The 14,379-nt window shown below is 37.6% G+C and overlaps 1 protein-coding gene across 3 annotated transcripts in view; it reads left to right on the plus strand.

The window, feature by feature from the left end:
- The window catches only part of DOCK4 (dedicator of cytokinesis 4), a 401,868-nt gene that overhangs the window by 208,650 nt on the left and 178,839 nt on the right, over positions 1-14,379 (plus strand). For all 3 annotated transcript variants that reach the window (XM_037027398.2, XM_037027395.2, XM_037027396.2), the window contains exons 9-11: positions 5,871-5,952; positions 6,466-6,526; positions 11,467-11,599. In XM_037027398.2, the coding sequence (XP_036883293.1) occupies positions 5,871-5,952; positions 6,466-6,526; positions 11,467-11,599 (276 nt within the window). The remainder of the gene's footprint in view (positions 1-5,870; positions 5,953-6,465; positions 6,527-11,466; positions 11,600-14,379) is intronic.

Raw genomic sequence — 14,379 nt, forward strand, 5'->3', positions numbered from 1 at the left:
CTGTGATTTATTTTGTTTCACTTTAGGTTTTTTACCTTTGTAAGGACCTGCATGCTTCAACCCAGAGTACTTATAAAGAGCTCAAGTTGCTTTACTTTCAAGATTCCTTATAGATGCTTTCCCTGAAAGAGGCATTGTTAGAAAGGTCAGAATAATTACCGGATGTAAACTGCAGTGACTCCTCCTCTTGAAATGTCAAAGATACGGTGTTTTTACAATGATCAAATTAAGATCAAATTATGTAAATTCACAGAAAAATAAGCAGATGACATTCTGTCCCTATACAGACCTTCTCATTTCCTTGTCCCTGTTTCTGATGACCAGATTCATATCATTGCCTGCTTTTTGTTACTTCTTTGAGAAATTTGTTTTTCTAATGAAATTCTTAATGAGTTCTCTGGAGATAGATGGCAAGTATTTTCCTGAGTTGTTAAACAGTAAGCTGCTTCTAAGGATTTTATTTGAATTCAACGTTGGGATTTCTGGAGTTTCAAGTCTTCTGAACTTACATCATTACTGTTTTTTACAAATCAGTCAATCCAAATCATCCCTTTAATCAGTCAATTGTTGGGTCTGGTAATAGCTCAGGCAAAGTGAAATGCAGGTGATCTGAACACCACTTATTTATGACTTTAAAAAACATTGATGTTCCTTATTTCATTGGGTTTTACCTTCCTATAAAGAGTTTTGATTCAGATAACTTTATTCTCTGAAAAGAAAAATAGCATGAAATGGTAAAACTAGTCGTCCTATGTTGTAAGAAAGAATGAGCTTGATGTTCAAAATTGACAATCGAGTTGGCTATAGTTTAAAAAATTACTTCCCCTTGTATCATTCAACTAAAGCCCAATCTGTTAGTGTCCTAGCAAAGCCATCATGTTAGCTGGCTGCTTTGTCCCTCACCCTCAAGAATCTGTAAGTGAATCTGGGCTTGGATATTGATGTTAGAAAAAGAAAATCCAGTGTCTGTCTGCTCTTTAGGTAAACTGCTACAGAAGCCCTTGTATCAGCCATCCTCTTTCCCTTTCCCTTTAATAAAAAGAGCTCATAAGTCTAATGTTGCTCTAGCTTTAGAATTAGAAAGCACATGAATAGCTTTATCCAGGAAGGCTTGCTTGAGGGGTTGCTTTCATTTATTGGCAAGGAAAAACTCTGTTGTTTCTGTCAGTCATGCAGTTGGAGGAAGACGGGAAAAATCTTTGACCTCAAAATATCACGCATTTGTTGCCTGTTTCTTGGCATATATGAGTGTCAAAAGGCAGCAATTCTAAGTTGTTAGGGCCTGGGCATTTGGATCAAAACAGTGGTCCTTAATCATGACTGAGCTTTTAAACAAGCAGAAGAGATTTTAGGTCTATCTTGACCTAGTGAATCAGGATCTCCAGGGTAGGGCCTGGGCTTTATACAGCTCCACGGGAGGATGTTGTTCACCAGGGTAGGAGCCCTTGGGTGAGAAGGCCAGAGGGTCTCTTCTGTTTACCACTGAGCATTTCTCTCACCCTTCTTTGGTGCCACACTGAACACTAAGGCTTTTTGGTCCAGCAGCCACCTCCAGGCAGCCAGCACACTTTGCACCCTTTTAAAGATAGTGTAGCGCTGTGATTAAGAGCCGAGACTCGAGTCAGCCCCTGGAAATTAGTTTCCTGTCTTCATTCCTGACAGACCATGTTCCTTTGGCCAACGTACCTAATATTTCCAAGCCCCAGCTTTCTCATATGTAAAATGGAGATGGGAGTAGTTCCTACTTCATAGGGGGTGGTTGTGAGAATTACGTGAGAAAATCCATGCAAAGCATAAGTCACAGTACATAGCACAAGGTATAGATCTACTTGTATGCATTATTTTTCCCCAGGGATCATGTTAGGGTTGCTTATTTATACTTTTATGTCATTATCTTGGTTTCCACAAGTCTTTGTTAGAAGAAGGCAGGTTATAAATAATAAATAATTGTTATTTTTATTCTTTATTTCTAAGGAAAGTATTTGTTATTGTTGATTTATAATAGAATGATTTATAAGGGCTCACACATGGAATTCAGGTGGACACTAAATTTCCCTGGCAGTGAAATTTCCTCTGGGAGAACATGGCAATATAAGGGAAAGTCAAATGATGATGATTTTTCTCTGCTAATAAAAATATAAACTCTCATTTCTCAATGTTTCCAGAAGTGTTCTGTTTCCTTATTCATTCTTTGATGATGAGGAACAAGACATTATTCTCATTTGAAAACATATAATGTTATTGTGAATGTTTCCATTATTATATATTTTATATAATAAAGATATAAAATGGATACGAGGGACAAGGTTAAATGGCATGATCTAAAATCTGGAGGTGCTGTGAAGTTAATTAGATGACTCACATCTGGTGGTGAGGCACCATTGATTGAAATGTGTCTTTGGAGAATTTTATACATTTCCCTACCATAAAATAAAAGACATTAAGAGGAAGGGAAGGAAAGTTGGGGCAGAATTGAAGCTTCCCAATTATTTGTGTATTGTAATTTTTCCTAAAAGATTGACTTTGTTCATTCTTTAAACACTAAGGAGGTACCAAATCATTGTCTAGCTGCTGGGTCTGTAAAGGTTAATAATAATCATGGGCCTCTACTCTAGTTACTCACAATGTAATAGAAAGGAACACATGAACCTCTTATGATTAGGAAGAAAAAAGTGTGCACAATGAAATGGGGGTATGCACATCTTATAAAGCACTTTTTAAATTCACAAAATCTAGTTTTGTTTTCTATCAGAGATGCCACTCTTTGACTTACAGTAGAGAATTGAAAACACCTTTTGTTGTGGCCACAAAAGTTTGTGAGAGAATTTTAGATCATGTGCCAAAATGAAATATCATTGACTCGTTCAGTTCTCCCCCAGGCCTTTAAGGCATGCAGTTTGGTATTCTCCAAGCAGGCATGAGAATGTTCCTGGGTACTTATTTGTAATCCAGGGATTCTGAGGTGCTTGCTATGGGTCCTTTTTTCCTCTGAAACCTTTTGGTGATTAAGTAGTTGCTGTATCCCCTAAGCGGAAGAGACGTTGATTGAGTTTGTGTAGCAACTTGTCATCAAATGAATAAAAAAGGACTTTTTGATTGGCCACAAAGGTTTTCTTTTTCCTTTTAAAAGAAGTCTGGTTTTTAAAAAATCTGCACATGATTTATTTCTCCACAGTACCCATCTTCAGTCTATTTTTATCTTCCCCTTAAGCCATGCTTAAGCTAAGGGATATGTCATTGGCTTAGGACATATTGATATTCTTTCTGAAACAGGACATGATATAGTATAATAGTTGCATAATCAGGATTCTGTCTAGACTAGTGAAATTAAAATAGTGACAGAGCAAAAGGAGTATCTTTCTGAAATAGAATACTTAAGGAACATTGTTTTACCAAAATACTGATAAAACTTGCAAATATGGTGTAGTATTTTATATCATGTTAAAGTTTTAATATCGAGAATGCCTTATTGACTTTTCTATAATAATCTTATTGGTATTCATCCTTTCAGACTGGACAGTCAGAACATAAAGTGGAATTTGTTTCAAATGTTTCAGTAGTGATAAAGAGGAGCCTGAAGCATAATTGCATCTCAGAAAATGTAAAGTAGAGCATACTGTCCGTGATGCAGGAGAGGGGAAACGGTGACATTGCTTGTGTTTGGCACTAAACTTAAACCAATAAACATTCTACGTTAGTAAGTGGCTGATGACTGAAAAGCAAAACCAAATACCAGTCTTACATCTCAGGAGTTTTAATTAATTAAAACCAAATTTTTAAATCTTTTTGGACTTTTGAATTTGTTTAGTAAAATAATTTATTTCCCAAGTCATTTTTCTGGGTATGTTTCCTTGAAAAAGTACCAAGAAATACTTGCAAAAGAGGGACTTCTTTGAAGTCTGCCAAATGAACATTCCCACTTATTTCATTCCTGTTAGCCCACGAAAGGTGTGGGGAAAATTACCCTGAACTCATGGAACCAGGCGTTGCTGATCAATGGGTGTCCTGAGCAGATGAATGATTTCTCCCTTATCTCAGTACTGTGGAAATATTTGCTCAGAATTTCTATAAAGCAGAGGATTTACCTCATGGCATTCAGATGAAGTTCAAAGGTTTTGAAATAGAAACCCTACCCAGCCACACACCAGTTCTGTGATCTTGGGCAAAACTCTTTACTGTTTCTCAGTCTTCACATCTATCAAATGGGCACAATAACAGTACCAACTTCCTAAGGGCATAGTGAGAATAAAATGAGTTAGTTCATGTAAAGTCCTTAGGATCATGCCCATCAAAAGGCAATTTCTCAAAACAATAGTATTACCTAGTATGATTAAAGTATAGTTCTTTTATCCCAAGATGATTTTTTGCTCATTTCCTTTTAGCAGATCTTATATTTGAAATAACAGTGAATTCTCTTCCACTGTGAAGAGAGCTTTTTTCTTTTCCTTGAATTACAGTTGGATAAGGTTAATTTCACTGCATCCTCAGTTGGATCTGGCATTCCCAGTCTCTGCTTCAGAATTGTATCATATGGGAACTTTCACTTCATTTGAGAATTCCTTGCAGCAGTTTATATTCTCTTTGTTCAGAACCCATCAGCCACTGCTCTGTGGAAAAACATAGGTAGTAGATGTGGAAACAACCCCATAGGAATATCTATTCATTGCTATTTCAAATATGAGTGGTCAGGAATAGGCACAATAAAAAAAAAGGCAAGGTAAGCCAGGTAGTTGACTCTGTTACATATATCTATCTAGATTAAGATCCCAAAAGAGAATATAAATGTTTCAAAGCAGCCATAAATTCAAATACAAATGCTTCCTTGGAGATCTGATTATTGTCCTCATTTCTGCCCCTGTGTGGAAGATGGGAGATTTTGGATGACAGAGCCATTATTCCCAGCAAGGACTGAGTAATGAGCAAGCATAGACACGTCATGGCTGCTCAGGCTCCCTCCTTCTGTAGACTCCTCTCCCCTGCTGTTTCCTAGGCTGCAGCTACCCTAACCAGGGCCACCCCATGTGCTGATTTCATGTTCCGTGGATGTTGGCTGTGTGTTCTCTGCCTGAGGCAACCAGCCATTTGATTCCCTCATAGGCACCAGGATATGGAAATTCAGAAACTCATGGTAGCTGGTAGATTAATTTTTCCTGGGTTGCTCCTCATTTTATTTTATTTTTTTAAACATAAATAGTGTTAACACATTACCTTGGATCTAAATGGTGTTTACAAGTATCTATTTAGTGGCTGATCAATAGCATTGTGTTTGCATTAAATCTAGATGGCACTGCATTTTCAAATGCACGATTTATAGGGAGTTTGAGGTCATCTGTTCCTTTGTGGATCAAAGAAAATTCAAGTTACATTTCTTGGACCCTCTTTTTGAGTTTTGGATTATAGATTTATAAAAGCATAAGAAATTAGGCCTCCTAATAGATAGCTACCATTCAGAATGATGTCCTTGTATGATGCTAATTTAATACTGTACTGTAAAACATTGGAAGAAAATCTTAAGTTCAAACACACAACATGTGTCAAATTATATTTTTTCCTCTAGTGTATTTGTTTTTACTTTTTACAATGATAAAAGTGTTATCATGGATGAAAACCTGTTCTTTTAAAAGTTGATCTTTTGTTTGCTTATGTAGTTATGTTTTCTGCTTTTGCAGTTGCTGTTTTTCCACTGTTACCAGCAATGAAACGAATTTTTATTGTCAGATGCTCTTCTAATTTATATAAGTAATTTCAGTGTCAGATGCAAGACTTCATAAGTTTTGAGCTTCCCTCTCAGGATGAAGACCAAATAGAAAAGTGATGAGCTCTTAAATATTAAGTAGTTTTCAAAATATTATGCTTCATTTCTTTTGTAGTGAGAGATTTTTCTTGAGGCTGAATAGAAATGGGCTTCCCAAAGCTCCAGATAAGCCAGAACGACATTGCTCTCTCTTTGTGGTAAGTGGATCTTGTTTTACCCTGGAGGCAGAGTCTTCCAATGTCCTTTATATCATTTAAGAAAAGCAAATAATTGTGAGAGAACATAGTGGCTTTGCTTCAACTTCGTAAATAACACCCAAATTACAGTAGTGCCCAGAATTCTGAAATACCCCCATCCACACTCTCACCTTTGTTCCTTTAGTGCATGTTGTTCCACTGTTGCCCAAGTACAGCTTGGTACATTCTATTTAGTATGTTCTTAATAAATGTTGAAAGAATGAGTGGGAGATTGAAATAAGAATGGGCTCTTCTTTTAATATTATTTAACCTAGTAGATTTATGGTAAAGCTGACTGTAGTTGTATTTTCAGAGCAGGATTTGAACTATATGCTTCCACTACAAAAATTCCATTAAGAGTGTCTGTGTTAGTTATTGTCTTTCTTCTGTTATTTGTGAACATAATGGGCTCTGCCTTTTAAATGCTTCTGCATAAATTGTGAGTTCTGAAATAACCAGACTGTTTTTTGGTAGGATTTGGGTAGCAGCGAGCTAAGAAGGGACATCTATATCACCGTGCACATCATCCGAATTGGTAAGTACAACACTTGCCAATGTGGTACACACACACAACTGGAGAAGAAATGCTGAGAGGTGTCTGTGTAGCTGTGATTTACTTGCTGTCTGGATCAGAAAGGAGACCCTGTAAGTTCTCAGGTGGTTTGTTGTGTTTCATTTTGTTTTATTGGCCTTTTTGAATGTATTTGATTGAGAAATTTGGTATTTGTCTTTTAAATTTTAATTTCTATTAACAGCATAAATTAAACTTTTAGGAGCTGGATTTCCTACAGGTTTATGAAAACTTTACACCAGTTAGAATTTTTCAGAGTTGGGTGGTGCAGACTATTCTGACAGCAACTGCTATAAGAAAGGGTTATGAAATCCTGGATCCTATATATTTTCACTTGTATAATCATCAGCTTATTAAAGAGGTTGAGAAGACCTATAGGGAAAAATACAAATGCCTCTGTAAGTTTGTTGACCATAGGTTTTCCCCGAATTTTATTTGACTGTAGAAACATTTATACAATGTAATATCTATTAACATCTTGCAGAACACACCTTGGGTATTCTACCACAAACTTATACAACAGAGCTAGAATATCTTCAGCCTGTTTTACACACAAAATGCCTCTAAAAGCAGGAATTTTTATGGTAGAGGAACTAGGTAAAATGAGGAATGGTGCACCATTCCTCATTTTTTCTGTTAAAAGCTAGCCAGCTGGTACGGACAACAGGTTCCCACCTCTTGACTGACTCTGCTGCGTTTCTTATTTGGGAATACTTCTGCAGGGTAGTAATATATCACCATGCTGCCCTGTGGAGTCATCTTTATTGTTATAGTCTTTTATCCAGTGTACATGATAACTGCACTGTGCATTGAGAGAGGCTATAAAACATGTCATTCCAACATAAATTATCTGTATATTATTTCTCATAAAAAGCTCTTTGGAAAACCTATTATTGTTTTATGCTATTTTTATATTTAAGGGACAGTAGAAATTTTTTCAAAAGTGTACTGTTTCCAGTTGTGTTTTAATTTTCTTTTTATAAATGAGTATGTGGGAAAAAATTTGGAAAGAATCATTTAAAACGTTGGAGAAGCTGGAATGCCTGCTGCTATATCTTTATGAGCTAAAGCTTGGGTCTGTCCCCAGAATGGCAGGGGTGCTGTTTCTTGTGTAATTCTTCGTGATTTTTTAAAATTCAAGTTTGTAATACCAGTTGTTAATGTAAAATGTGGTTTTGGATATCTTCATGTAAACATTGCTGAAATTTGAATATAATCTTCTATAGCATTGAGATAAAAAGTAAAATACTTTTGCTTTCAGAACTTTTTTATAAAGGTACCTACAGGTTTGGGGCAGTAGACACACAACATGTCAGAGTGACTACACGGCCTTGGCCGCTGTGTCCTCCTTCTGAAGGATAATTGGAAGGAAACCATGTTAGCAGTATTAACCCGTCATAGGGCTGCCTTCCAAATACATGGTGTTTGATTAGTAATGGTATTCTTAATTAAGATTATTATGATCTTTCACGTTTCAGAATAAATGTTGAATCAGAAATTACCTACCCACCCTTTACCCCCAAGCTTTGGTCAAATTAATACTTCACTGAGACTACTGTAAAACTTACCCCATGGTCATGTTTTCTGGCTTGATACTTTGAGACTGAGGAGAAATAAGCTGCAAGTAAGAGACTCTAAAAAAAGTTAAGACTTAGTCTGCTGCAGTGCTGAGATGGAAAATTAAGAGAAGATAATTCTTACTTTTTCTAGAATGCAACCTTGTACTTGCTTTAGTAGGAAAAGGGCACACTGACCCTCACTGGCTGCAGAAAGCAAAAGAGCAATAGTACCTTGCCTCAGGATTTAAACCTGGATTTCTGATTGGAAAGAAGGGAGGAAAATGAGAAATAAGTAGAGTCCTATCCTTCTGCCTCTCCTGTTTAATTTTTTCCATTTCTGTGTCTCCCTTTTTGACTTCTAGCTCTTTGTACAATTTTTTTTTTTTGGATACTGAATACTTTATTATTTTATTTTATTTATTTATTTTGTCCTAAGGTATTATTGATATATACTCTTATGAAGGTTTCACATGAAAAAACAATGTGGTTACTACATTCACCCATATTATCAAGTTCCACCCCATACCCCACTGCAGTCACTGTCCATCGGTGTAGTTAGATGCCACAGAGTCACTATTTGCCATCTCTGTGCTACACTGTCTTCCCCATGATCCGCCCCACACCATGTGTGCCAATCATAATACCCCTCAATCCCCTTCTACCTCCCTCCCCACCCCCCCTCCCCCCCCCCCCCCCTTTGGTAACTGCTAGTCCCTTCTTGGAGTCTGTGAGTCTGTTGCTATTTTGTTCCTTCAGTTTTGCCTCATTGTTATACCCCACAAATGAGGGAAATCATTTGGCACTTGTCTTTCTCTGCCTGGCTTATTTCACTGAGCATAATGTCCTCCAGCTCCATCCATGTTGTTGCATGGTAGGATTTGTTTCTTTCTTATGGCTGAATAGTATTTCTTTGTGTATATGTACCACATCTTCTTTATCGATTCATCTACTGATGGCCACTTAGGTTGCTTCCATATTTGGCTATTATAAATAGGGGTTCATATGTCTTTTTGACTCTGAGAAATTATATTCTTTGGATAAATTCCTAGGAGTGGAATACCCGGGTCAAATGGTATTTCTATTTTTAGTTTTTTGAGGAACCTCCATATTGCTTTCCACAATGGTTGAACTAATTTACATTCCCACCAACAGTGTAGGAGGGTTCCCCTTTCTCTGCATTCTCACCAGCATTTGTTGTTGTTTGTCTTTTGGTTGTTGGCCATCCTAACTAGTGTGAGGTGATATCTCATTGTGGTTTTTATTTGCATTTCCCTGATAATTAGTGATGTGGCGTATCTTTTCATGTGCCTGTTGGCCATCTGAATTTCTTCTTTGGAGAAGTGTCTGTTCAGATCCTGTGCCCATTCTCTAATCAGGTTATTTGCTTTTTGGGTGTTGAGGTATGTGAGTTCTTGATATATTTTGGATGTTAACCCCTTATCGGATATGTCATTTACAAATATGTTCTCCCTGTTTGTACAGTTTTTACTAAATACTACTAAATATTTTTACCTTTTCCTATTCCTGCTTAGAGAATATTTCTAGAAATCTGACCAGAACTGTGAACCCTTATTAATCCTACAGTTGGGAACACCAGGGCTGGCTTCATTAGTCTTTCCAGAACAGTAATTAGACCAAAGTTGTGGTGTCCAAAGCTATGGTGCACACAGAGTCAGAAAAGAAAACTTGAAACTGAGTGTCTGAAGACCTGAGTGGTGTGGAGGTTTGGCTTAGGTTCCACAGTGGTCAGAGTGATGGAAACCTCCCTGGGGAGTCTTCTCAAGTTATCCTGAGAAAATGCTTCTGCATCTCCTTATTTTGCAGCCCACTTCAAGCACTCACAGTTTTTTTGTTCATTTCTATCTGAAGGGGGTAGAAAAAATTGGAGTGATATGCATACTGTGTATAAATGCCTAGGAATTTAGAACTAGAAGTTTTTGGGAATATCTTGCTAGAGTTTTTTTTTTTCCACCAATAAATTTCTTGAACGATGTTAAGTACCTTTGAATTAGCATTCAGAAATCTTCTAACCATTTTGTCATCTTGCATTTACTAAAGTAAGAAAAAAATATATTTTAAATTGTGATGTTGGTAAAGATTGGAGTATATATTTCATCCTAGTTCAGTCTGTAATAATATTCAAAATAGAGAAAAACTAGACTTTTTTCCATTTAATGAGTGACCAAAGTTTTGTATTTATTTAAATCAATTCTGTAAATAAAAGTATGAATCATTGACGAATAAATTCAAATATGTCATTGTAAAGTGTTTGACTTGCAGATGAGTTTCTTTTTAAACCTAGACTGAAATTTAGATACGTGTTACAGCATCAGGTCATGAACACATGGTATCAAAAGTTCTTACGTTTTGCACATCACAAAAGCAATGGACTTATCTTAACTGGGTTTTAGTTCTGATTCTAACTGAAAAAATTAGAGGTTTTCAGCCTGTTATTTCTAAGTATTCCCCTGAAAATGATGTATTGCAAAGGCAGTTTTATTACTGCTAAATGAAAACCAAATTGGATACTGTCATCCCCCACCCTTTTTTCTTTTTTCTATTTAACACTGGATATGGGAAGTACTAGAGTCATCTAGATGTGTTATAGGAGAATTTCACTCAGATGATAATAACTTACAGATCTGTTAGCAAGCATCTGAAAATAGACTTGCAGATTTCTTTCATTATTTTTCCTCACATTACCTTGTTATATTTTAGCTTCAGTATACTTTCTACTTTCTCTCTTCAAAATAATCTACTGGCAATTAAGTACAGTAGTAAATTTAAAAGTACTGCAATAACATACTTAAAAATATATAACGATTTAAATGAGTTGAAATTGTGTCAGAGTGAAAACCATCCCAAGTGATCAGGATTTCAGTGATTGGCTGAGTTATAGCCAACCTGAGCCCTGGGTCAGGAAAGGGTATGCTCATTTGATCACCTATTCTTACTTGCTGTACCTTCAGGTAATCTCAAAGTTCTTACTTTCAAATGTGAAATATTTGAAATAGTTTTTAAAATAAGGACACTTTTAAAAATAGAAAAATAGGCACCATTGCTGCCTTTATTGACACAAACCTCCTGAGGTGCCTTCATGAATCTGTGGGGGTGGTTCCAATCTTGGGATCAGTTCCACTCTTCCTTTTCATAGACGGCAGCTGAGTTTAAGGTGGTTGGAAAGGAGAATCCAGAACTGAAGTTACATCTTCTATTGCCCCAAACCTGTCTCCTTTCCATCACCCAGTTCCATTTCCTATGGCCTGTCTTGTATTATACGTTTGTCTGTTTAAGACGCACTGATCAAATGACTACATGAGCCATGTTTGCTTTTTAACTGAACAGGTCGAATGGGGGCAGGAGAAAAAAAGAATGCCTGTAATGTCCAGTACCGGCGACCCTTTGGCTGTGCAGTTCTTAGCATTGCTGACCTGCTGACAGGGGAGACAAAAGATGACCTCATCCTGAAAGTGTACATGTAAGAAGCGCTCACGTGGTGGGGCTGGGCAGGTGCAGAGGGACATGTGGGTCCTGCTTGGTGAATGTTCCTTTATGTAGGTAATGGATGCACAAGGGATGTGCCATTCCTCAGCAACTCAGTAATCTGTGGACTCACTCCCAGTGAGCCCATAAATCACCATTTGCCAGTCACAGCAATCGTGAAATTGAGAACCAAAGAGTACAGTGTACCAGTTGGGTACACCATCCACTGCATAGGTACCTCCTGTGAATTTAAAAACCTAACATGTCTTTACCCTGAGGGAGTTAATTTTTTCTTGGAAAATGGGAATAGTTTTTAATATAAATGAGTTAGACTTAGGAAAAGGAAGCTCAGGTAGGTGACTTCCCTCCTACTTCAGATTATTAGTTTACTAGGGCTGCCCTAACAAAGTGCGACAAACAGGGAGGCTTAAACAGCAGAAATCTATGGTCTCTCAGTTCTGGAGGTTAAGCCCGAGATTAAAGTGTTGGCTGAGCTGATTCCTTCTGAGGACTATGAGGGAGAATCTGATCCCTGGCCCTCTCTCCGAGTTTCTGGTGGTTTGCTGGCAATCTTTGGTGTTCTGCGACTTGCCAGTGCATCACCCAATCTCTGCCTTTATCTTCCCATGGCATTTCCATGTGTGTGTCTATCATGTCCAAATTTCCTCTTTTAACAAGGGCATAGTTATGATAGGTTAGGGACTACCCTAATGACCTAAATTTTACTTGATTACCTGCATAAAGACCCTGTTCCCAAAGAAGGTCACATTCTGAGGTTCTAGGGGTTATGACTTCAACATATCTTTTTTGCCAGAGACACAGTTCAGTTCATAACAATTGACTAAGAAAATCACTTCATGTATTCTAAATCCTAAGGTATGTGATTCTAAAAATACACATGGTTTTGGATCACCTCACCTTATGTACCCCCAGGCGCCTGGGGAGGTCGCGGGCATGTGGGGTGGTGGTGTCCACATTTCAGGTTTGAAGACCACTCCACTGACCACCTCCATGAGTGAGCTTGCTTAGGTTTTCTCGTCTGTCTGTTAGTTGATAGATTTAGTGTATCACAATAGTTTATTCATATGTGGAGGTACATAAGTGGCCCACTGATGGTGGGACATATGCTTCAAATTTTGACCAGGGTTTCATGGATTTATCCGTGCTCCAACCAGTGCCCCCCGCACCTTTGCCAGGCATGTGCTAATTAGGTGACAAGGATTTGTCTGTAGCTCATGGTTTAGGAGCAGAAATCATCTCTTTTAAGAGGGATAAAATCTGTGACCTTGATTTGAAACATGAAAACTTGTGGTGAAACTAGTGAGTAGTAAAACTTGCTAACTCTTTTTATCTCATGACAGCCTTCAACTTCAGTGGTTAGGCTTACATCTATGATAATCCTTTCCATATTCTACTGGTGATCATAAAACAGAATTTATTTCAAATAATAATGATGATAATGGCTATCATGTGTACAAAGAACTGCATTAGCACTCTGCCTGGATCATGCCACTGTATCCTCACGATGAATCCATGAAGCAGATGCTGCTGGCTCCATTTCCCACGTTAGGGACAGAAAGGCGAAGTAACACCCAAATCACCTGGCTAATCAGATCTGAAGTCAGGACTGACTCCAGAATCTGAACTCCCATGCTGCCAGGTTGTATGCTTCTGGATGTTGTTTCCCACCACTGTCTCACACTAATGTGATAATGATTTTATGTGGCATTGCTTTTTAAGAAAACTAGAATTTGTCACCATCTCACCGTTTTTTAGAGTAGTCTTTCCAGGTGTGGGTAGCAGATGCTCTATTTATATTGCCACTGGGAAATCTGAGGGACCAACAGTTGCATACCTCACCCTTGATTAGGCAGCCAGCTGAAGAAGACCCGTGAATTCCAGCTCGGCCTGTGGGAGACCCTCGCTCTCTACAAATAGATCATACTGCTCTTTATGGTTATGATTGTCTTGCTTTTTTTTCAGCCATCTAATAAGGTTTTGACTTATTCTTGCTGGAAGACAGAGCCCTCAAAAATGCCAATTCATAAAAGCATGAAGCTGTTACAGGAGGAATGTTAGCCAGTCAAAAAAAAATTACTGTAGATTAAGAAAAAAAGTGCGAATTTAGTAAAATATGTTAGGGAAGTGCCTGCTAGAAACAATTTGGAAGAAATTTCTGCTTATTAAGGTGACTGAATTCTCAGCCCATCTGGGACTCACATACGGAATAACAACAAATATCTCATCTGAGCCTGGAAGATATTTCAGTCATATATTTTAGGAACTTTGATTTTATATGGAGTTTTGCAGGTTAAAAGCATGAATTCTGGAGTCACTTAACTATAGAATAGGAAGCAAGCCATCCTTCTTCCTTCCCCACTGAGGTGAAATAAGAAAACTAGAGGCAGAATATACTAAATGGCAATTGGGTGTGTTGGCTTCATTTCATCTTAATTTCCAACCTTCCAGATTCAGTGCTCTCTTTCGTATCCTACTGTTACTGGCCACTATCATGTTTATCTTGGAAAAGCCTATGGTTGTGAAATAAATAAATATGTATGCAAATTGTGAATTAGCTGCTATGGACAAGATCATGAGGAATCTGTACTCTGGAACACTTTGATTGATAGTGTATAGAATCTTTATATTTAGGACTCTTGGGAGGAAATATTTGTGGCTAATAAAAGATAATAGTGAATTTGAAAATGTGTCCAGATAAGGGAGGCTTTCTCTAGCCTAGCTGAGAAAGTAGTGCCAGTAAGGAGGGATAGCAAA

This window comes from Manis javanica, chromosome 6, assembly GCF_040802235.1.
Source record: "Manis javanica isolate MJ-LG chromosome 6, MJ_LKY, whole genome shotgun sequence".
Classification (NCBI taxonomy): domain Eukaryota; kingdom Metazoa; phylum Chordata; class Mammalia; order Pholidota; family Manidae; genus Manis; species Manis javanica.